Source organism: Erinaceus europaeus, unplaced genomic scaffold (genome assembly GCF_950295315.1).
Source record: "Erinaceus europaeus unplaced genomic scaffold, mEriEur2.1 scaffold_307, whole genome shotgun sequence".
Taxonomy (NCBI): Eukaryota; Metazoa; Chordata; class Mammalia; order Eulipotyphla; family Erinaceidae; genus Erinaceus; species Erinaceus europaeus.
In genome coordinates, this window is record NW_026648251.1 from 80919 (window position 1) to 103697 (window position 22779).

Below are 22779 nucleotides of genomic sequence, written 5' to 3' on the forward strand. Positions count from 1 at the left end.
CCACAAGAGTCTCAAGCCTTACCCACACCCCTGTGTCTAGTCAGGCTGGGCTCTCTCTGTACCCATCTGACAGATGTTTAGTACTGCCTTCTGCCCAGACAGGTTTCACCCCCTCACACAGTCATCATCACCTTAGCCATGGCTTTGTCCTCTTGCAGCCTGGAGACTGGGGCTAATGTGCTTTCTCATGAGGACTGTCTCTGAGCTTCCAACACAAGGTGGTGACCAGAAGGAGCTTCTAGGCACAAAGCTTTCCTGAATTGAGAACTCTCCCAAATTACCTCTATGGCCTTCCTCCCCTGCAACTCTCTCCGAACTTAAATCACATGCCGCATTTGTCTGTTTCAAATCTCCACTGCCCAACCTCAGCAGAGCACTTGGCTCAAAGCAGATACCCTAAGTATTTTACTTCACTTGAAACTGATAAGAACAGATACTACACTTGATCTTAGCCAAAAGGCTGAGAAGCGATGCTTCACTTGAAACTATAAGTCCTCCTCTGCCTGAACCAATAGTGTCCTGTTCAGGGAGAGAGAGTGGGATGGATGGAGACAGCGATGAAGTGAGGGAGAGAGAGAGAGAAAGAGAGAGAGAGAGAGAGAAGCACCACCTATTGGGAGGCTGGACTTGGTTGGCTGCTACACTCCCCCCCCCCCACACACACACACACATACATTTCAGGAAGTCTCTATGAAGCTGTGAGGCTTTATAACCTGAATGCACTTGTGACCCATCTGGAGAGTTCAAGGCCACACAGAATGCAGCCTCCAAGAGTCCAGGCGATTTTCAGATGCTGTGAAGGCAGTTCAGGGGCACAGACTCTTAAAAGGGCAAACCCTTTGACAATAAACAGAGCAAGCATGTGTCATTTTGTTCAAACCAGACACATCTGAGTCCTAATTCTCCACCAGTGACTTGGCTGACCCTGGGCTGTATGCTCCCTGTGCTTCCCTCACAAAATGGGGCTAAGAGGATCTGCCTTATAGGAGCACACACAACCCTCTGGAGGAACCATGGGACCATTTCAGAGGAGCCAGCTGGATGGTCACTGGGCAATAGATTATACCAATATATTCTGTGGTCAGACCTTTCTAAAAGGGAGTCGGGCAATAGCACAGCAGGTTAAGTGCAGGTGGTACAAAGTGCAAGGACCGGTGTAAGGATCCCAGTTTGAGCCCCCGCCTCCCCACCTGCAGGGGCATTGCTTCACAAGCAGTGAAGCAGATCTGCAGGTGTCTTGTCTTTCTCTCCCACTCTCTGTCTTCCCCTACTCTCTCCATTTCTCTCTGTCCTATCCAACAACAATGACATCAATAACAACAACAACAATAACTACAACAAGGGCAACAGAAGAGACTAAATAAATAAATATTTTTTTAAAACTTTCTAAAGGATAGGTATTTAGGAGGTAGTGACTCTCATGAGTCTCTCAAAGAGACTCTCATGCCTGAGGCTCCAAAGTCCCAGGTCAGTCCCCTGCATCACCATCAGCCAGAGCTGAGCAGTACCCTAGCTAAAAAAAAAAAAAAAAAAAAGACTAAAATATCTTTTTCTTTATTTCTCTCTTTCTTTCTAAAGCCTTTCTTTCTTTCTTTCTCTTTCTTCCTTCTTTTCTTTTTTTTCCCTCCAGGGTTATATCACTGGGGCTTGGTGCCTACACTACGAATCCACTGCTCCTGGAGTCATTGTTTCCATTTTGTTACTGTTGTTGTTATTGGGTAGGACAGAGAGAAATCGACAGAGTAGGGGAGAGAGAGAGACACCTGCAGACCACTTGTAAAGTGACCCACCTACAGGTGGGGAGCCGGGGCTCAAACCGTGATCCTTATGCCAGTCCTTGCACTTTATACCATGTGTGCTTAACCCACTGTGCGCTTAACCCACTCAATCCCCTTTTATTTTCTTTTTCTTTTTTTTAAATTTTTAAAAATATTTATTCCCTTTTGTCACCCTTGTTTCATTGTAGTTATTGTTGTTATTGATGTCGTCATTGTTGGATAGGATAGAGAGAAATGGAGAGAGGAGGGAGAGAGAAAGATAGACACCTGCAGACCTGCTTCACTGCCTATGAAGCAACTCCCCTACAGGTGGAGATCCAGGGGCTCGAACCAGGATCCTATGCTTTGCACCACCTGCGCTTAACCCACTGCACTACTGCCCGACTCCCTTATTTTCTTTTTAAACTCAGATATTTATGAGAGAGAGAGAGAGGGAGAGCACCAGGTGGTGGTGGCACATCTGGTTGAACACACGTTACAGTGTGCAAGGACCTGAGTTCGATCCCCTGGCCCCTACCTCCAGGGGGAAAGCTTTGCAAGTGGTGAAGCAGTGCTGGACCTATTTCTCTCCCTCTCTGTTTCCCCCTTCCATCTTTATTTCTGTCTGTCTCTATCCAATAAATAATAAAAGATAATTAAGAAGTGAAAGAGAGAGAGAGAATGAGAATGAACCAGAGCATCATTCTGGCCAGGGATTGAACTCAGAACTTCATGTATGCAAATCCAATGCCCTGCCCTTTGCACCACCTCCAGGGTCACAGATAAATTTTCTGAACACAAAGACTTGCTAAAATTCATAGTAGTGTAGAAGCAAGTTAACTTTATTCTAAAAGCCAATGGTATTGTTGAAGAAGAGGCTGTGTTCTCGGCCCATTCTGGCTATGGTCCGGGGCTGCTTAGGGAACTGTCTGGAAGATGTATATGCTCCTGGGCCTGGAGTTTTCTGTAAACAGAAGAGAAAACAAGAAACTGATGAACTGGTAATGCCAAAATCTAGGACATTCAAACTGGGCTGGCTCAGGTGTGGATGCTGAATCCCCTCAGAAGGACAAGGGACACAGAGAGAGCTGTGTTGAGGCATGGTGTACCCCTGAGCTGGAGCCCAGCACATGCCTTCCATCAGCAGCTCTCCCCAGGCTGCAGCGATACTGAGAGCAGGGAGCTAGCAGTAGCTTAGACTTTAGAGGGAGGTAGGATTTAGCTCACCTGTACTGCAAGGCACAGCTCCCAAAGGACACTGCCATGGTGGTTCTTGTCCCTGGAGGCCCATCAACCTCCCCTCTAGTGCTCTCCATGTAATGTGAGAGGTCAGAAACAATGGATTCTGAATCTGACTGGCTGACTTCAGCATATAAACACAAATGTGTTGGTCCTTGGCTTGACACAATAAAATAAGGCCTTTCTTTACAAAGGTTTCATGGACTTGGGGGGTAAGGAGGTTAGATAAAAGTATTGTCAAGGGATATACAGTTCTAATCTTAAAAAAGCCATGTTTCTTGCCAACACCCATGTCCAGAGGAAAAGCAATGACAGAAGCCAGACCTTCAACCTTCTGTACCCCATAACAATCCTGGGTCCATACTACCAAAGAGATAAAGACTAGGAAAGCTCCAGTGAAGGGGATGGGATGCAGAACTTTGGTAGTGGAAACTGTGTGCAATTGTACCCCTCTTATCTAATGAACTTGTCATTCATAACTAAATCAATTAAAAAGGCCATGTTTCCATACATAAATATGTGAAATTATACCCTTGAAATCTTATAATTTAGAAGCTGGGTAGTGGCACACTTGGTTGAGCACATGTTACCATGCTTGAGCTATGGAGCAGTGTCTGACTGTCTATCTCTATCTCTCCCTCCTCTCTCAATTTTTCCCCACCATGTTAGATTAAAACCAAATATTTTTAAAGATTAAAAAAAAAAGTAATCTTATAATGTGCAAACCAATCCTAAATCAATATCAATTAAAAAATTCTAAAAAGTCATGTTTCCATTTTGATAAAAACTCTGGGGAAAATTATTTCTTCCAATTATTTAAACAAAGCTTTTCCCTAGTGACTAAATGCAAATAAATGTCATTGTCGCAGAGTAAGATCTCAATGCCATGTCATTTTCATGCCAGGTGCATGCCCATATCATTGAAACCCAAAAACATTTTTATCTTCGGTCTGTCAGAGAGAGGCCTGTGGGACAGATAGGGGAAGATTGCAGCCTCAGACCTGGACTCACTAGTGACTTTGCATGACGCCAGGCCTTGTGCTTGCCACACTTCCCGTTAAACTGGCTGGCCACACAGACTTTCGAGGGCATACAGACTGGCAGCAGAAGCTCCCACCACTGTTATCATTTACTGTGGTCACCTACTTGTCTACCCATCCTTCCTTGCAGTCTGCTATATCTTCAGGAGATAGTGAGAACGGAAATAGGATTAGCCTGGGAGTGGGACAGAGCCCAGAATGAATGAGCTCGGCTGCACTGCAGAAGCTGCTGTCAGCGACAGGATGTTTCTCTTGCCAAAGGCAGAGGAGCAGCTTGGAAATCTAATTAAGTCCTGGCCAGTTGTCAAAGGAAACATGAGCCTGTATTAATGCTATTAATGAGGAAGCAATCTGCAACTGGAGTTCTGGAAGGCTGGCCCACAGGACCAGAAGTGAGGTGGGCCTCAACCTCAGGAGGCTGCTGGCTGTGGTTCTCACACCTTAACAACATCCGGTTCCATCCCCCAGCCCTGGCTGCACCATCACTACACAATTTTCTGGTTTATGGCTTCTGTAAGAGAGACTTTCTCTCTTCACTAGAGAACTGCTTAGCTCTGGCTTATGGTGGTATGAGGGACTGAGCCTGGGAGTTTGGTGCCTCAGGCATGAAACTCTTTTTGCATAACCATTATGCTATCTATCCCGGCCCTAAGAGAGACATTCTCTGAAGCAGCATCCCCTTGATGGTATCCTCTAGCATCTCTATCCGTTTCCTGGAGCTGGATGACAATGACTCCACTGTCTCAAGATTTCTCAGGCTTCTGAGTTCTGTTGTTTAGAGCGTCAAGATGTTGCTGGAGGGTGAGACCTGCTCTGAGGCTCCCTCAGCTCCCTGCTGTCATCTGTTTTAGATTTAGCTGCCAGAGTATCCCCAGTATTCCTCTAGATAAATACCATTTTCCCTCCACTGCACTGACAGCTCTGCAGTGGCCCTCTGAGGTGATAGCCTGGGAGAGAGACCTCAGGTGGGTAGGCTACAGGCCCAGAGAGAGGAGTGTCAGCTCTCTGGGGAGGTTCCTAGCTCCTCCCATCCTCCCTAAGCCCTGGGATTGCTTCCATTTTCTTTCTGGCAGTATTTGCACTTTTGTCTGCTCAATATCTCAAGTCAGTTTAAATACAAATGAGTTTGGGGGAGTTACAGATTGGGGTGCAGGCCATGGAACTGAAAGAAACCTATCTTTCAGCATTAAAAAAGGAGGAGGGGAAGGAGAAGAAGCTGTCAGAGAGGGTGGGTGGGAAGATAGCATAATGGTTATGCAAAGACTTCCATGCCTGAGGCAACAAAGTCCCAGATTCAGTCCCCCATACCACTATAAATCAGAGCAGAGAAAAGGAGGAGGAGGGGGGAGGGGGAGGGGGAGGCACAGGAGGAGGAGGAGGAGGAGGGGGAGGAGGGGGAGGAGGAGGAGGGGGAGGAGGGGGAGGAGAAGGGGGAGGAGGAGGAGGAGGAGAGAAAAGTGGTATATTGCACCAAAAGTAAAGGACTCTGGGGTGGGGGAGTATTCAGGTCCTGGAACATTATGGTAGGGGGTTAGAGTATTATGAGGAAAACTGAGAAATGTTACACATGTACCAACTACTGTATTTTACTGTTGACAGTAAACCATTAATCCCCCCAATAAAGGGGAAAAAAAAAGAGAGCCACTACTCCTAAATCCCATGTTATGCAAGTGTAATCCCTAGGGCCCTGAGGTTCTCTTGCTTGCTCCCAGCATCCATTTTTTCAGTGGACTTTAGCCTCTTCCCAGTCTATTCTGAGTCCTTAGGGGCAGGATGGTTGTTGATGCCTTGTCCCCTCTGGCTCAGTAAGAATGTTTCTTTTCTTTTTACTTCCAAAAGCTATACCCACAAAGAATGTGGTCAGGTGTCCACAACTAAACAGTTGAGCACAGGACTTGCATTCCAGAGATCATGAGTGAGACCTCCCCCCCATACACACACCACATGCTGGGGCAGTCCTCTCACCTCTTTCCCTTCACCCTCCCTTCATACATGAGAGAAAAAAAGAACACAGCTTGCCTCAAATCACCAAGCCACCGCCACACACAGTATCCACATCGTAGTGTGGATGGTTAATAACTTGTTAACTGTTGTCAACAGGGCCCATAATTCAGCTACAGTTTTCAAACATGGAGTCACTCCGAGTCCAGAGATGACCAAGAGTTTCTCATCTCTCTGAGCTCTACATTCTGCTGCCTTGACAAGCAGCAATATAGACAGATAAGATAAGGGGCCAGATGGAGGCGCACCTGGTTGAGCGCACACCATACAGTGCACAAGGCCTTAGGTTCAAGCCCCCAGTCCACACCCGCAGGGGGGTAGCTTCACAAGTGGTGAAGCAGGGCTGCAGGTATCTCTCTGTCTCTCTCCCTCTCCCTTTCTATCTTCCCCTACACTCTTGATTTCTGGCTGTCTCTGTCCAATAAATAAAGATGATGATAATAATAAAGTAGGCAGAGCCTAGTACCCCCACTGCCCACCAGCCCCCATACACAATCACAAAACCTACAGCCATGTCTGTCTTCTTGAATACTTACCGAATAGGTAGGCAAGAATCGAGGCACCCTGGACTGAAAGCAAGAAGTAACAGAACTTGTTGCAGGTATTTTCAGGTTATAATGACCTGGTCCTGGACCTTCATGCTGTAGGATAAAAAAATATTTCAAGATTACTAATATCTATTTTTTAAACTTTTTAAAAACTTTATTTTATTTGATAGAACAGAGAGAAAAATGAGGGCGAGGGAGAGAGGGAGAGAGAGACAGACAACTGCAGCTCTGCTTTACTGCTTAAGCTTCCCCCTGCAGGTGGAGTCTAGGGGCTCGAATCTGGGTCCTTGTGCATAGTAATCTATGCACTTAACCAGGTGTTCCACCACCTGGCCCCAAGATTATTAATATTTGATGTATTTTAATGCTTTGTGTACCTTCCAGAAATAAATGTGAATAAGTTCAATGTAATAGAAGGGGCTCTGGATTGGGGTTTGAAAGATCTTATTAAGGACTGTGACCAGGATGGTGGCACAGTGGATAAAGCACTGGGCTTTCAAACATGAGGCCCAAAGTTTGAACCCCAGCATTGCATGTACTAGAGTGATAGTCTAGTTCTTATTCCCTCTCCCCCCTCTCCTTCACAAACATATAAATAAATTTTTTTGAAACTGTGCCCTGTGCTATAGAATAAATTTATAAATATGATTTTGTTAGGCTGATGAAATAGAACTGTTTTAAAAGGACTTCCGGAGGCGGAGCTACGAGCAGCAGATGGCTTTCTCTCCTCTCCTCTCCTCTCCTCTCCCGGATCAACTAGGAATACCAGAGGAGACCACCCGGACCAAAACAGGACAGGACTAGAATGACCACAGGAACCCAGTAAATCACCCATGAGTACAAACACGCGTGGCTGGTGACAGAGAGGAGAGAGGGGCCTAAGGAGAGATTAAGTGGCTGCTTAGTTCGACAGTTTGTCAGTGGAGACACCACCTCCAGTCTGCTCCACAACAAGGGGACAGCTGAAGGGAGGAGGAGGCTCCCCAGAGACTCACCAAGTACAACTCTGAGTCTCCATTGCTACTGCCCTCAGAGTCTGGAGCAGAAACAGGGAGGGACACCAGGGTACAGAGATCTGACCGGGAAACTCAGGAGAAGACCTATGCCTCTCGGTGGCATAGCTGAGGGGCTGTGAAAGTCTCTTTGCATAACCACTGGAGTATCTCTGCCACACCCTGCTTTATCTCTTGGTCAGGAGTCAGTGATTAAGCCAAGAAGCCTATTGATAGTTTAAAAGCCCTCAGGCTCCCATAGCCTACAGGGGGAAAAAAAAAAAGGCTTTTACACCACTGAACTCCAACTCAGGGATTGAAAAAACTGTTAACTTATATAAAATGGTTAAAACAACAAGAAAAAATATTGGAGACTCGAACCAGGACAAGAGTCCAGCTAAAAGTCCTCCAGAGGGTGAAGCACAAAACAACGAGTTCAACATCCAAACATTAGCTAAGGAAATAATAACAGGAGTGAGTAAAGAATTTGAAAAAATTGTAATCAGAAATGCAGGAACAACAAATGAGAATATGGAAGAAAATTCTAATAATCTCATGGTTATTAGAGAGCTGAAAGCTGAAATCGCTGAGCTAAGAAGGCAACTAACTGAACAAGCTAAAACAGTATCAGAGCAGGGCAACAAAATAGATGAACTCCAGAAAGCAGTAGAGGGCAGAGAGAATAGAATCAATGAGGCTGAAGACAGAATTAGCAAGATTGAGGATGAATTAGAGACAACTAAAAAAGAAGTAAGAGATCTCAAAAAGAGATTAAGAGATGCTGAAAACAACAACAGAGTCCTATGGGATGACTTCAAAAGAAACAATATACGCATTATTGGCTTACCAGAGGAAGAAAGAGAAGGGGAGGAAGAAAGCATTCTCCAGGCCATAATAGCTGAAAATTTCTCTAGTCTAGACAACACCAAAGACATAAAGATTCAAGAAGCCCAGAGGGTCCCAAACAGAATTAACCCAGACCTAAAGACACCAAGACATGTCATACTTAGATTGGAAAGGAATAAGGATAAAGAAAGGATCCTCAAGGCTGCAAGAGAAAAACAAAGAGTCACCTACAAAGGAAAACCCATAAGATTAGCAGCAGACTTCTCCATACAAACACTACAGGCCAGAAGAGAATGGCAAGATATCTATCGAGTGCTCAATGAGAAAGGCTTTCAGCCAAGAATACTATATCCTGCTAGATTGTCATTCAGACTAGATGGAAGCATCAAAACCTTCTCAGACAAGCAACAGTTGAAGGAAGCAACCATCACCAAGCCTGCCTTGAAAGAATTTCTGAAAGGTCTCCTATAAACAACCAGACCACCACAAATAGAACATATATCAAAACACTCTAAAACTCTACAAGAATGGCGTTAAAATATCTTCAATCTTTGATATCAATAAATGTCAATGGACTGAATTCACCTATTAAAAGACACAGAGTAGGAAGATGGATCAGAAAACACAACCCAACAATATGTTGTCTACAGGAAACTCACCTAACGCAACAAGACAAACACAGACTTAAAGTGAAAGGATGGAAAACTATCATTCAAGCCAATGGCCCACAAAAAAGGGCAGGAACAGCTATTCTCATATCTGACATGATAGACTTTAAAATAGATAAGATTAAAAAAGATAGGAATGGACACTACTTACTGCTCAGAGGATCAGTCAATCAAGAGGACTTAACAATTATTAATATCTATGCACCCAATGAGAAGCCATCTAAATACATCAAACTTCTACTGAAAGAGCTACAGCAATATATTAACAGTAACACAATCATAGTAGGGGACTTCAACACCCCTCTATCTCAACTTGACAGATCATCCAGGCAGAAAATCAATAAAGACATAAGGGAGCTAAATGAAGAGATAGATAAACTAGAACTATTGGACATTTTCAGAGTCATTCATCCCAAGAAACTGGAATACACATTTTACTCAAATCCACATGGATCATTCTCAAGAATAGACCATATGTTAGGCCACAAAGACAGCATCAGCCTATTCAAGAGCACTGAAATCATCCCAAGCATCTTCTCAGACCACAGTGGAATTAAACTAACACTTAACAATCAACAAAAGATTAGAAACAGTGCGAAAATGTGGAAGCTCAACAGTACACTTCTTAACAACTTCTGGGTCAAAGAGGAAATCAAGGAAGAAATCAAAATGTTTCGAGAGTTCAATGAAAATGAAGACACAAGCTATCAAAATATTTGGGACACAGCTAAAGCAGTCCTAAGAGGGAAGTTCATAGCTATACAAGCACACATTAGGAAACAAGAAAAGGCACAAATAAACAGCCTGATTGCACATCTTAAAGACCTAGAAGAAGAACAACAAAGGAATCCTAAAGCAACCAGAAGGACAGAAATTACTAAAGTTAGGGCAGAAATAAATAACATTGAGAATAGGAAAACCATACAAAAGATCAATGAAAGTAAATGTTGGTTCTTCGAAAGAGTAAACAAAATCGACAAACCTTTAGCCAGACTCACAAAACAAAAAAAGGAGAAGACCCAAATAAATCGGATAGTAAATAAAAGAGGAGAAATCACAACAGACACTGCAGAAATTCAACATATCATGCGAGGCTTCTATGAACAACTATATGCCACCAAGCTAGAGAACCTGCAAGAAATGAATGATTTCCTAGATACCTACCAACTTCCAAAACTAAGTAAAGAGGAAGTGGATAACATGAACAGGCCCATCACAGCTAATGAAATTGAAACAGTTACCAAAAATCTTCCCAAAAATAAAAGTCCTGGACCAGATGGTTTTACAAATGAATTCTACAAAACCTTCAAAGAAGAACTAATACCTCTACTTTTAAAAGTCTTCCAGAAGATTGAAGACACTGGAATACTCCCTGCCAGCTTCTATGAAGCCAACATCACCCTGATACCAAAAGCAGACAGGGACACAACCAAAAAAGAAAACTACAGACCAATATCTCTAATGAACATAGATGCGAAAATATTGAACAAAATTCTAGCCAACCGGATACAGCAGTATATCAAAAAAATTGTTCATCATGACCAAGTGGGGTTTATCCCAGGCATGCAAGGTTGGTTTAATATACGTAAATCAATCAATGTGATCCACCACATCAACAAAAGCAAGACCAAAAACCACATGGTCATATCAATAGATGCAGAGAAAGCCTTTGACAAAATACAACATCCCTTTATGATCAAAACACTACAAAAAATAGGAATAGATGGAAAATTCCTGAAGATAGTGGAGTCTATATATAGCAAACCTACAGCCAACATCATACTCAATGGTGAAAAACTGGAAGCATTTCCCCTCAGATCAGGTACTAGACAGGGCTGCCCACTATCACCATTACTATTCAACATAGTGTTGGAAGTTCTTGCCATAGCAATCAGGCAGGAGCAAGGAATTAAAGGGATACAGATTGGAAGAGAAGAAGTCAAACTCTCCTTATTTGCAGATGACATGATAGTATACATGGAAAAACCTAAGGAATCCAGCAAGAAGCTTTTGGAAATCATCAGGCAATACAGTAATGTGTCAGGCTATAAAATTAACATTCAAAAGTCAGTGGCATTCCTGTATGCAAACACTAAGTTAGAAGAAATTGAAATCCAGAAATCAGTTCCTTTTTCTATAGCAACAAAAACAATAAAATATCTAGGAATAAACCTAACCAAAGAAGTGAAAGACTTGTATACTGAAAATTATGAGTCACTACTCAAAGAAATTGAAAAAGACACAAAGAAGTGGAAAGATATTCCATGCTCATGGGTTGGAAGAATTAACATCATCAAAATGAATATATTACCCAGAGCCATCTACAAATTTAATGCTATCCCCATCAAGATCCCAAGCACATTTTTTAGGAGAATAGAACAAATGCTACAAATGTTTATCTGGAACCAGAAAAGACCTAGAATTGCCAAAACAATCTTGAGAAAAAAGAACAGAACCGGAGGCATCACACTGCCAGATCTCAAACTATATTATAGGGCCATTGTCATCAAAACTGTTTGGTACTGGAACATGAACAGACACACTGACCAGTGGAATAGAACTGAGAGCCCAGAAATGAGGCCCCACACCTATGGACATCTAATCTTTGACAAAGGGGCCCAGACTATTACATGGGGAAAGCAGAGTCTCTTCAACAAATGGTGTTGGAAACAATGGGTTGAAACATGCAGAAGAATGAAGCTGAATCACTGTATTTCACCAAATACAAAAGTAAATTCCAAGTGGATCAAGGACTTGGATGTTAGACCAGAAACTATCAGATACTTAGAGGAAAATATTGGAAGAACTTTTTTCCGCATAAATTTTAAAGACATTTTCAATGAAACGAATCCAATTACAAGGAAGACTAAGGCAAGTATAAACCTATGGGACTACATCAAATTAAAAAGCTTCTTCACAGCAAAAGAAACCACTACCCAAATCAAGAGACCCCTCACAGAATGGGAGAAGATCTTTACATGCCATACATCAGATAAGAGTTTAATAACCAACATATATAAAGAGCTTACCAGACTCAACAACAAGACAACAAATAACCCCATCCAAAAATGGGGGGAGGAACTGGACAGAATATTCACCACAGAAGAGATCCAAAAGGCCAAGAAACACATGAAAAAATGCTCCAAGTCTCTGATTGTCAGAGAAATGCAAATCAAGACAACAATGAGATATCACTTCACTCCTGTGAGAATGTCACACATCAGAAAAGGTAACAGCAGCAAATGCTGGAGAGGGTGTGGGGTCAAAGGAACCCTCCTGCACTGCTGGTGGGAATGTCAATTGGTCCAACCTCTGTGGAGAACAGTCTGGAGAACTCTCAGAAGGCTAGAAATGGACCTACCCTATGACCCTGCAATTCCCCTCCTGGGGATATATCCTAAGGAACCCAACACATCCATCCAAAAAGATCTGTGTACACATATGTTCTTGGAAGCACAATTTGTAATAGCCAAAACCTGGAAGCAACCCAGGTGTCCAACAACAGATGAGTGGCTGAGCAAGTTGTGGTATATATACACAATGGAATACTACTCAGCTGTAAAAAATGGTGACTTCACCGTTTTCAGCCGATCTTGGATGGACCTTGAAAAAATCATGTTGAGTGAAATAAGTCAGAAACAGAAGGATGAATATGGGATGATCTCACTCTCAGGCCGTAGTTGAAAAACAAGATTAGAAAAGAAAACACAAGTCGAACCTAAAATGGAATTGGAGTATTACACCAAAGTAAAAGACTCTGGGGTGGGTGGGTGGGTGGGGAGAATACAGGTCCATGAAAAATGACGAATGAAATAGTGGGGGTTGTATTGCTAAATGGGAATCTGGGGAATGTTATGCATGTAAAAAAAACAAAAAAAGGAAGAAGAAGTAGAAACGCAAAGCAGAAATTGACTGAGTTTGGAGTATGGCACCAAAGTAAGAAAGCAGAAGTATACTAGAGTTTGCAGTGAGTACCTCCCTAATACTTCCTCTCCACTTTTCCAAGCTTTGGGTCCATGATTGCTCAACAATTTGTTTGGCTTTGTATGTTAACTCTCTTTTCAGTCACCAGGTTCCAGATGTCATCAGGATGCCAGCCAGACTTCCCTGGATTGAAGACACCACCAATGTGTCCTGGAGCTCAGCTTCCCCAGAGACCCATCCTACTAGGGAAAGAGAGAGGCAGACTGGGAGTGTGGACCGACCAGTCAACGCCCATGTTCAGCGAGGAAGCAATTACAGAAGCCAGACCTTCTACCTTCTGCAACCCTCAATGACCCTGGGTCCATGCTCCCAGAGGGATAGAGAATGGGAAAGCTATCGGGGGAGGGGGTGGGATATGGAGATTGGGCGGTGGGAATTGTGTGGAGTTGTACCCCTCCTACCCTATGGTTTTGTTAATTAATAAAAAAAAAAAAAAAAAAAAAGAACTGTTTTAAAACTAAGCCAGGCTGTATTGCACCAAAGTAAAGGACTTTGGGGTGGGGAGAAGTGTTCAGGTCCTGGAACATGATGGTGGAGAAGGACCTAGGTGGGGGGTTAGAGTGTTGTGTGGAAAACTGAGAAATGTTACACATGTACCAACTACTGTATTTTACTGTTGACTGTAAACCATTAATTAATCCCCCAATATAATAGAGAGAAAAAAAGTAAATCATAAAAAAAAAAATTAAAAATCAAGAGTAGAGGACAGGACCATAAGGAAAAAATGGGCAAATATATAGATGTAGATGTAGATGTAGATGTAGATGTAGATGTAGATGTAGATATAGAAATAATAGGGGTCATGCAGTAGTGCAGCAGGTTAAACACACATGATGCAAAGCACAAGGACCAGCATAAGGTTCCCAGTTCGAGCCCCTGCTCCCCACCTGCAGGGGGGGGTAGCTTCAATAAGCAATAAAGCAGGTCTGCAGGTATCTATCTTCCTCTCCCACCCTCTGTCTTCCCTTCCTCTCTCCATTTCTCTCTGTCCTACCCAACAACAAGGACATCAATAACAACAATAATAATCACAACAATGATTAAAAAAAAAAAACCAAGGGCAACAAAAGGGGAAAAAATAGCCTACAGGAGCAGTGGATTTGTAGTGCAGGCACTGAGTCCCAGCAACAACCCTGGTGGCAAAGAAAGAAAGAAAGAAAGAAAGAAAGAAAGAAAGAAAGAAAGAAAGAAAACTCATATCTGTGACCTTGGGAGAACCACTGCAGTTTCCAATGGAGGGAATGGGGTCACAGAACTCTGGTCGTGGGAATGGTGTGGAATTATACCCTTGTTATCTCATAATTTTGTAAATCAATATTAAATCACTAATAAAAAAAACAACTAAGAACAAAACCCTCAAACCATAGATCAGGGCTTAATCAGCAAGTGAAAGGGTTGGATTTCTAGCTGCCAACCACCCTGATTAAGAATATCAATAATGAAGCTGAAGGGTTGTCATTCCACACGTGAAGTCTCTGGATACATTCTGAGGTAAAGCATGTTGAGGTAGCAATCGTTGCTTTGGTTAGGTTGTAATCGGCAGATGCAATGTTATTTGGTTTGGATTGGGAGATGCATACGGGAAAGTGGGCCCTATCCAAGGGTTCCAGGACTGGGGGAAGTAGGGGCTCTATAGTGAAGATGTGAGGTTCCTGCTGTCTTAGGGTTCAAAAAGACAATCAATAGTTAATATTATCATCACATTATTTGTTAATTGTGAGAGAGAGCTTATGTGCACACGTATCCATAAACTATAAAATATATACCTGAAAGCAGGACTACACTAGAGTTTGCAGTGAGTACCTCCCTAACACTTCCTCTCCACTATTCCAAGCTTGGGATCCATGATTGCTCAACAAATTGTTTGGCTTCATATGTTAACTCTCTTTTCAATCACCAGGTTCCAGATGCCACCAGGATGCTGGCTAGGCTTCCCTGGATTGAAGACCCCACCAATATGTCCTGGAGCTCAGCTTCCCCAGAGTCACACCCTACTAGGGAAAGAGAGAGGCAGACTGGGGGTATGGACCGACCAGTCAACGCCCTTGTTCAGCGGGGAAGCAATTACAGAAGCCAGACCTTCTACCTTCTGCAACCCTCAACGACCCTGGGTCCATGCTCCCAGAGGGATAGAGAATGGGAAAGCTACCATGGGAGGGGGGTGGGTTATGGGGATTGGGTGTTGGGAATTGTGTGGAGTTGTACCCCTCCTACCTTATGCTTTTGTTCACTAATCCTTTCTTAAATAAAAAATTAAAAAAAAAAAAAGAATATCAATAGATTAGACTCTGGTTCTTACCCCCAGGTAGAAACATAAGTAAAATTCTGTCTCTAAATCTGGTGATTGAATAAGCTACCCCAAGGGGGAAAATCTTCTGCCTCCTACTTACCTGGAAGGCGCCACTGGGAAAGAAGGGTATATAGGCAGGGGGTGGATAGGGGACAGCCTCTCTGTCCACTGTGCGCCCTGCCACACTTTCCTCAATAAACTTAAAACCTTTTCTGTCGCTTTGCCTGTGGATTTATTTTGCTATCTCTTTGAGCATTCCAGCACCATATTGCCTTGAGGGAAGTCATTGTGACATGGGAATAATACTTGTTTTACCTGCTCAGCTGCTCTGCACGTGAACTCTGAATACTGAGGGAGACTAAGTGATCTGTAACCCTTTTCCTTGTTCTTGTCAGGAGCTCTTCCTACTCTAGCAGGACTCACCCATGCTTGTTCTTTTGATCACAACTACAAAGACTTGCTGCTCTGAGCTAGTAACTTTATTTTACTAACTTAATTTTAATGAGAAAGAGAGAACAGAATACTGCTCAGCTCTGGCTGATAGTGGTGCTGGGGATTGAACCTAAAACCTTAGAGCCTCAGGCATGAGAATATTTTACATAACCATTATGCTATCTCCTCAGCCCTGAGCTATTAACTTTATAAAGCACACTCTTTTGGGGGTTGGGAGGTGGTTTATAGTGCACGTGATACTATGCTCACAGACCTGGGTTCAAGCCAGGGAGGAAGCTTCATGAATAGTGGAAAAGTCCTGTGGTTTCTCTCTTTCTCTTCAGTCACTCTATTTTTGTTTCTCACCCTCTATGTAAAAGATTTTTTAAAAAATGACTAGCTATCTACAAAACGGAGGACCCCCCCCCAATACTTCATCACTATTCCAGCCTTTAGCTCCGTGACTGTTCAACAATTTGTTTGGCTTTGTATGTTAACTCTCTTTTCAGCCACCAGGTTCCAGATGCTACCAGGATACGACCAGACTTCCCTGGACAGACAACCCCACCAATGTGTCCTGGAGCTCCACTTCCCCAGAGCCCCACACTACTAGGGAAAGAGAGAGGCAGGCTGGGAGTATGGATCAACCAGTCAACGCCCATGTTCAGCGGGGAAGCAATTATAGAAGCCAGACCTTCCACCATCTGCATCCCATAATGACCTTAGGTCCATACTCCCAGAGGGATAAAGAATGGGAAAGCTATCAGGGGAGGGTATGGGATACGGAGATCTGGTAGTGGGAATTGTGTGAAGTTGTACCCCTCTTATCCTATGGTTTTGTTAATGTCTCCTTTTTTTAATAATAAAAAAAAAGTGAGGGAGTCAGGCGGTAGCACAGTGGGTAAAGCACATGGACCCCGGTTCGAGGATCCTGGTTCGAGGATCCCGGTTTGAGTCCTGGCTCCCCACCTGCAGGGGAGTCCCTTCACTGGTGGTGAAGCAGGTCTGCAGATGTCTATCTTTTTCTCCCCTCTCTCTTCCCCTCCTCTCTCCATTTCTCTCTGTCCTATCCAACAATGATACCATCAATAACAACAACAATAACTACAACAAGAAAACAACAAGGGCAACAAAATGGAATAAATAAATAAATTTTTTTTCTTTCTTTTTTTTTTAAATAAATATTTTTTTAAAAAAAAAGACCACTGGGAGCTGTATGGTCATGTAGGACCAGAGGCCCAGAGATAACCCTGGTGATAAAAAAGAAAGAAAGAAAAAAAGAAAGAAAGAAAGAAAGAAAGAGAAAGAAAGAAAGAAAGAAAGAAAGAAAGAAAGAAAGAAAGAAAGAAAGAGAGGGGCTGGGTGGTGGCGCACCTGGTTGAGCACACATGTTACAGTGCCTAAGGACTCAAGTTCAAGCCCCCACTCTCCACCTGCAGGGGGAAGCTTCACAAATGGTGAAGCAGGGCTGTAGGTGTCTCTTTGTCTGTCTCCCTCTCTATCTTCCCCCTTCCTCTCTATTTCTGGCTGTTTCTATCCAATAAATAAGTAAAAATATAATAATAATAATAATTTTAAAAAATTAAAAATCTTTTAAAAAGAGAAGGAAATAAGAAAGGAAGGAAGGGAGGAAAGAAAGAAAGCAAGAAGGGAGGGAGGAAGAGATACTCTTTTATGTAAATGTATCTACCATATGCTATCTTAGTGTAAATACTATAACACTATAAGATGAAGATAAATGATTTGGTGTATTGCGCCAAAGTAAAGGATTCTGGGGTGGGGTGGGGGGTTCAGGTCCTGGAACATGATGGCAGAGGAGGACCTAGGAGGGGGATTAGAGTGTTCTGTGGAAAACTGAGAAATGTCACACATGTACCAACTACTGTATTTTACTGTTGACTTTAAATCATTAATCCCCCAGTAAAAAAAACTTAAAAGATCAAGATAGATGTATACAATTTTTAAAAGATAGACACCACAGTAGTAAGTTAACAAAAGCTAATTCACAAAGAAGAAATATGTGTTCATCCAGAAAATGGAAGAAGACTTAACCTCAGTAATAATCAAGTCCTAATTAAAGTAGCAAGTAGTGAGGGTGGGTGGGAGATGACACATCTGGCAGAGCACAATCTTTGCCATGAGATGACCCTGGGTTCAAGCCCCCAGTCACCACATGGGGGAAGCTTCATGAGTATCAGAGTGTGCTGTGGTCTCATCCTTACATAGCCAAGTTTTGGGACATGTTCTCTTGCACAGACTGCTGTTTCACTTAAAGCTAGTTAATGTCTTTTTCTCACTTGCACAGTTTTAAGTTATTAAATTCCCTTTTCCTTAAAAACATGCTTCCTGGAGTCCTCTCCTTTATTCCCCAGCGTGGGAGTGTTACTCTCAGCTTGACACAGGGTGGCCTACCTGGAACATCTTTCCAGGATTCTCCCAGATGGAATCCCCGCTCTCCTCAATCACATATCCTCCTCTTTCTGGATTCACTCTTTTGTTGTATTATCACCAGTACCATCTTTAAAAGGGGAATTAAGGTGACGATTTTTGTGTTCTTTTTTTAACAATATATTTATCTTTCTAGTGGATTTTTTTCACCTGAGAATGTGTAAAGAAAGGGGAGGCAACCCCATCAGCTGGGGCCCTCGTCAGGGAGTCCTGAGATTCCCAGACAGACAAGATGGGCCTAGACCCTGAATCAATCTCTCTCTCTCTCTCCATTGTTACCAGTCATCTCTATCAGGAACAACACAATAGACCCCTCTGTGAGCCTCCATAGGACCTTGCCCTCAACTTGAATCAACAACAGTAGAGAATGAGAATGTTCATCCTCTGAAGGGTGGATGGACAACATACTCTATGTTCCACCTGAGGAAGATGGGTCCTGAAATTGGGGCCATTTGAAATGTTCCTACTCACGACCACAGAATGTGAGCTCAGACCTACAGGGATGCAGAGGGCACATAGGCTTCTAAACTAAATATGGGCCCCAGATCACATCAAATTGATTTGGTTTACAGTCAACAATATTTATACACTTTCCCCATATTTGGGAGCTACTCTGTTCCCTGATCCAGCTTTCTGGTCCTTTTTCTAGCCATGACATCATCTCCCAGGACAATAACTTGGGTCCACCTGCATATCAGATGTCAGGCTCAGAAAAACAAACACACAAACAAACTAGTATTGTCATGGGCCCTTTGGAATATAACTAGAGGGAGTCGGGCTGTAGCGCAGCGGGTTAAGCGCAGGTGGCGCAAAGCACAAGGACCGGCATAAGGATCCCGGTTCGAACCCCGGCTCCCCACCTGCAGGGGAGTCGCTTCACAGGCGGTGAAGCAGGTCTGCAGGTGTCTATCTTTCTCTCCTCCTCTCTGTCTTCCCCTCCTCTCTCCATTTCTCTCTGTCCTATCCAACAACAACAATAATAACTACAACAATAAAACAACAAGGGCAACAAAAGGGAATAAATAAATATTAAAGAAAAAAAAAGGAATATAACTAGAATAGGCCTACTAGCTATTTACAAAACAAAGACCCCCAAATCTTCATCTTCGCTATTCCAGCCTTTAGGTTCATGACAATTTGTTTGGCTTTATATGTTAACTCTTCTTTCAGCCACTAGGATCCAGATGCTACCATGATGTCAACCAGACTTCCCTGTGCAGATGACCCCACCATTATCTCCTGGAGCTCTGATTCCCCAGAGCCCCACCCCACCAGGGAAAGAGAGAGGCAGGCTAGGAATATGGATGGACCTGTCAACGCCCATGTTCAGCAAGGAAGCAATTACAGAAGCCAGACCTTCCACCTTCTGCATCCCATAATAACCCTGGGTTCATACTCTCAGAAGGATAAAGAATAGGAAAGCTATCAGGGAGGGGATGGGATACAAAGTTCTGGTGGTGGGAACTTTGTGGAGTTGTAGCCCTCTTATCCTATGGTTTTTGTCAGTGTTTCCTTTTTATAAATAAAAATTATATAAAAAAAAAGAAAGGGGGGAGCAAGTGGTGGTACACTGAGTTGAGCACACACTACAATGCACTAGGACTGGGGTTTGAGTTCCTAGTCCGCACCTGCAGGGCTACATATGTCTCTCCTTCTCTATCTTCCTTTACCTTTTTGACTTTTGGCTGTCTCTATACAATAAATAAAGGTAATATTTTTTTTTTAAAGGAGGAAACCCCCCCAAATTTTGTGACAGTTAAGATATATGTCTTGCATCTCAACTCTTGGACTCTAACATAAAAATCCCTCTTAGAGTTTCAGGCATTACTGCAGTGATTAGAAGAAATATAAAACGTCAGATTTCCCTTCCTGGATCCCTCAAATAATAAATGCCTCATGGAAAGGTTCTGGGATTCAAAACTTGAGAGAATAACTAGAACTTTGGCTTCTTTGACTTTTGTTTAGGATATTAAGTGTTAGGATATAAGTGTTGAAGGGACAGGAACACCCAAGCATTTACTTACCTCTTTCTTCTACCTAGAGCTGGTACTCGCTGAAAAGCTTACACATAAATATATCAGAACTTTTGGGGGCATTTTCTGTTGAAAGGAAGAAGGCACATGTGCTTCGAGCAATAGATATCAAACTTGAGTCATCAGCAACTAATTTCAGGAACTATGTTTCAATTTGAACATCTAAGTCATTTGGTCCTATACTGGTCAGATACACACATTATGAATCAGATTCTTGTTTAAAATGTATAGATATGGGTGAATTTATTTGTATATACACTATTACTGGTTTTAGAGAGAACACTGATTAGAGCCAAGTTTTGAGGTAACAATAGATTGGGTCTAAAATGACTCTACCTATTCATATATGTGTGTATATGTGTGTGTGACTTCAGGCAACTAATTTCCATTTCCTGACCTTCCAAATAGAGATGACCAATCCATGGGTTGCCAGGATGTCTAACCTGAACTAAAAGAAAAATTTTTTAAAAAGTTTTTATTATCTTTAAACTGCAGTGAGGATTAGAGGAGATAGGCTATCAACCCCAAGCACTGTACCCAGCACCAGAAAAAACTCAGGTGAACCACAGTCATACTCATTATTCAGATCAACCCTAAGAGAGCAGTTGATTTATAAAGTGTTTTTCAGTTCTAAGCATCATTTAATGGTTTCCTCACTGTGATAGTAATCTCTTCTACAATTTAACTGAAAGCTAAAAACTAATCCTGTGAGTTTTCCAGATAAAGGTCTACAGATTATTCCTCTTTATTTTTTTAAATTTTTTTAAAATTTTATTATCTATTTATTGGATAGAGACACCCAGAAATAAAGAGGGAAGGGTATGATAGAGAAGGAAAGGGACAGAGAGATACATACAGTACTGCTTCACCACTTGCAAAGCTTTCCCTCTGCAGATGGGAACCAAACTCAGGTCCTTATACATTGTAACATGTGCGCTCAACCAGGTGTGCCACCACCTGCCCCCTTTTTCTCCCCCCCCTCCTCTCTTCTCCTCCTCTCCTCTCCTCTCCTCTCCTCTCCTCTCCTCCCCTCCCCTCCCCTCCCCTCCCCCTCCCCTCCCCTCCCCTCCCCTCTCCTTTCCTTTTCTTTTACCAGAGCACTGCTCAGCGCTGGCTTATGGTTGTGCAGGGGATTAAATCTGAGACTTTGAAGCCTCAAGCACGAGTCTCTGCACAACCATCATGCTATCCTCCCTCCCCTGAAAGTATAATTACTTTATTATCCACTACATCCCACCATCTTCTACTGTTGGGTACAAAAGAGTCTGCTCTGAGCAATTTATAAATTTGTGGCTCTAAACCACATCCAAAGTGCTGCTCTGGGAATGTATGTTTTGGACAGACTAAATCAGAACTCTGGGCTATTTCTTCATCTTGAAACATTTTCCATGAAAGCATTCTTTTAACTTGGCTGAAGGACAGGATGTTCCAAATCAGTGAATAGCTTTTATTTATAAAGTGAAATAGATGAAGTGACATAAATGAAAATGGCAGAAGAAAGGATCTGAAAAAACCTCCTCCTCCATCAAAGCCATTAATGCAAACACAGAAACTGTCAGAAGCAACAGTCTTGTACTAGTTCATATCATGGGTTGCCAGGATGTCTAATTTGAACTAAGAGAAAATTCTTTTTTTTTAATTTTTTTATTATCTTTATTTACTTATTGGATAGAGACTGCCCTAAATCTAGAGGGAAGGGGGTGATAGAGAGGGAGAGAGATGAAGAGACACCTGCAACACTGCTTCACCACTCAAAAATCTTATCGTTCCCCCTGCAGGTGGGGACTAGGAGCTCGAACCTGACTCCTTGCACATTGTAACTTGTACACTCAAACAGCTGCATCATCACCAGCCACACAAATAGTTTTTTAGTTGAGTTTCTCTACTAATAGTAACCAAAATCGTATTAACTTACAGCATTCACTTACAGAATGCATGTCAAAAATCACGCAATATCACTCCATGAGAAGAGAACTAGTAGTGTCTTGACTTGAAGCCAAAACCAACTGAACACATGAATCTCTCTGTTTCTCCACATCAGATAAAGAACTGAAGCCAGCCAGTGGCTCACTAGGTTGAGCTCACATGTTACAAAGTACAAAGACCCAGGTTCAAGTCCCTGTTACCCATCTATAAGGGGAAGCTTCCTGAGTAGTGAAGCAAGGCTGTAGGTCTCCTTCCCCCACCCCTCTCCCTCACTCTACCTCCCTCTTCTCTCTTAATTTCTCTATTTCTATCCACCAAATAATAAATAAATTTTGGTGGTCCAGGATAAAGCATTGAACTCTCAAGCATGAGGTCCCAAGTTCAATCTCTGGCAGCACATGTACCAGAGTGATATCTGGTCTTTCTCTCTCTCCCCTCCTATTCTTCTCATTAACAAATAAAATATTAAAAATAAATAAAACTTTAAAGTCATAACTTTCTTTTCCCCATACATGGACTATGAAAGGGTAGACCAAGAGCAGACAGTTGCCAACAGATATAACATATCAGAAGAA

General features: G+C 42.6%; 1 protein-coding gene and 1 pseudogene across 1 annotated transcript in view; both read right to left on the reverse strand.

Annotated features, from left to right (window-relative positions):
- Positions 1-386: 386 nt before the first annotated feature.
- Positions 387-472, reverse strand: LOC132536713 (U2 spliceosomal RNA; annotated as a pseudogene).
- Positions 473-2578: 2106 nt separating this feature from the next.
- Positions 2579-22779, reverse strand: part of STPG4 (sperm-tail PG-rich repeat containing 4) — a 56999-nt gene continuing 36798 nt past the window's right edge. Inside the window, exons 7-8 of the mRNA XM_060184860.1 lie at positions 6574-6678; positions 2579-2721 (exon numbers count right to left, since the gene is read on the reverse strand). Of these exons, the coding sequence (XP_060040843.1) occupies positions 2605-2721; positions 6574-6678 (222 nt within the window). The 3' untranslated portion in view covers positions 2579-2604. The remainder of the gene's footprint in view (positions 2722-6573; positions 6679-22779) is intronic.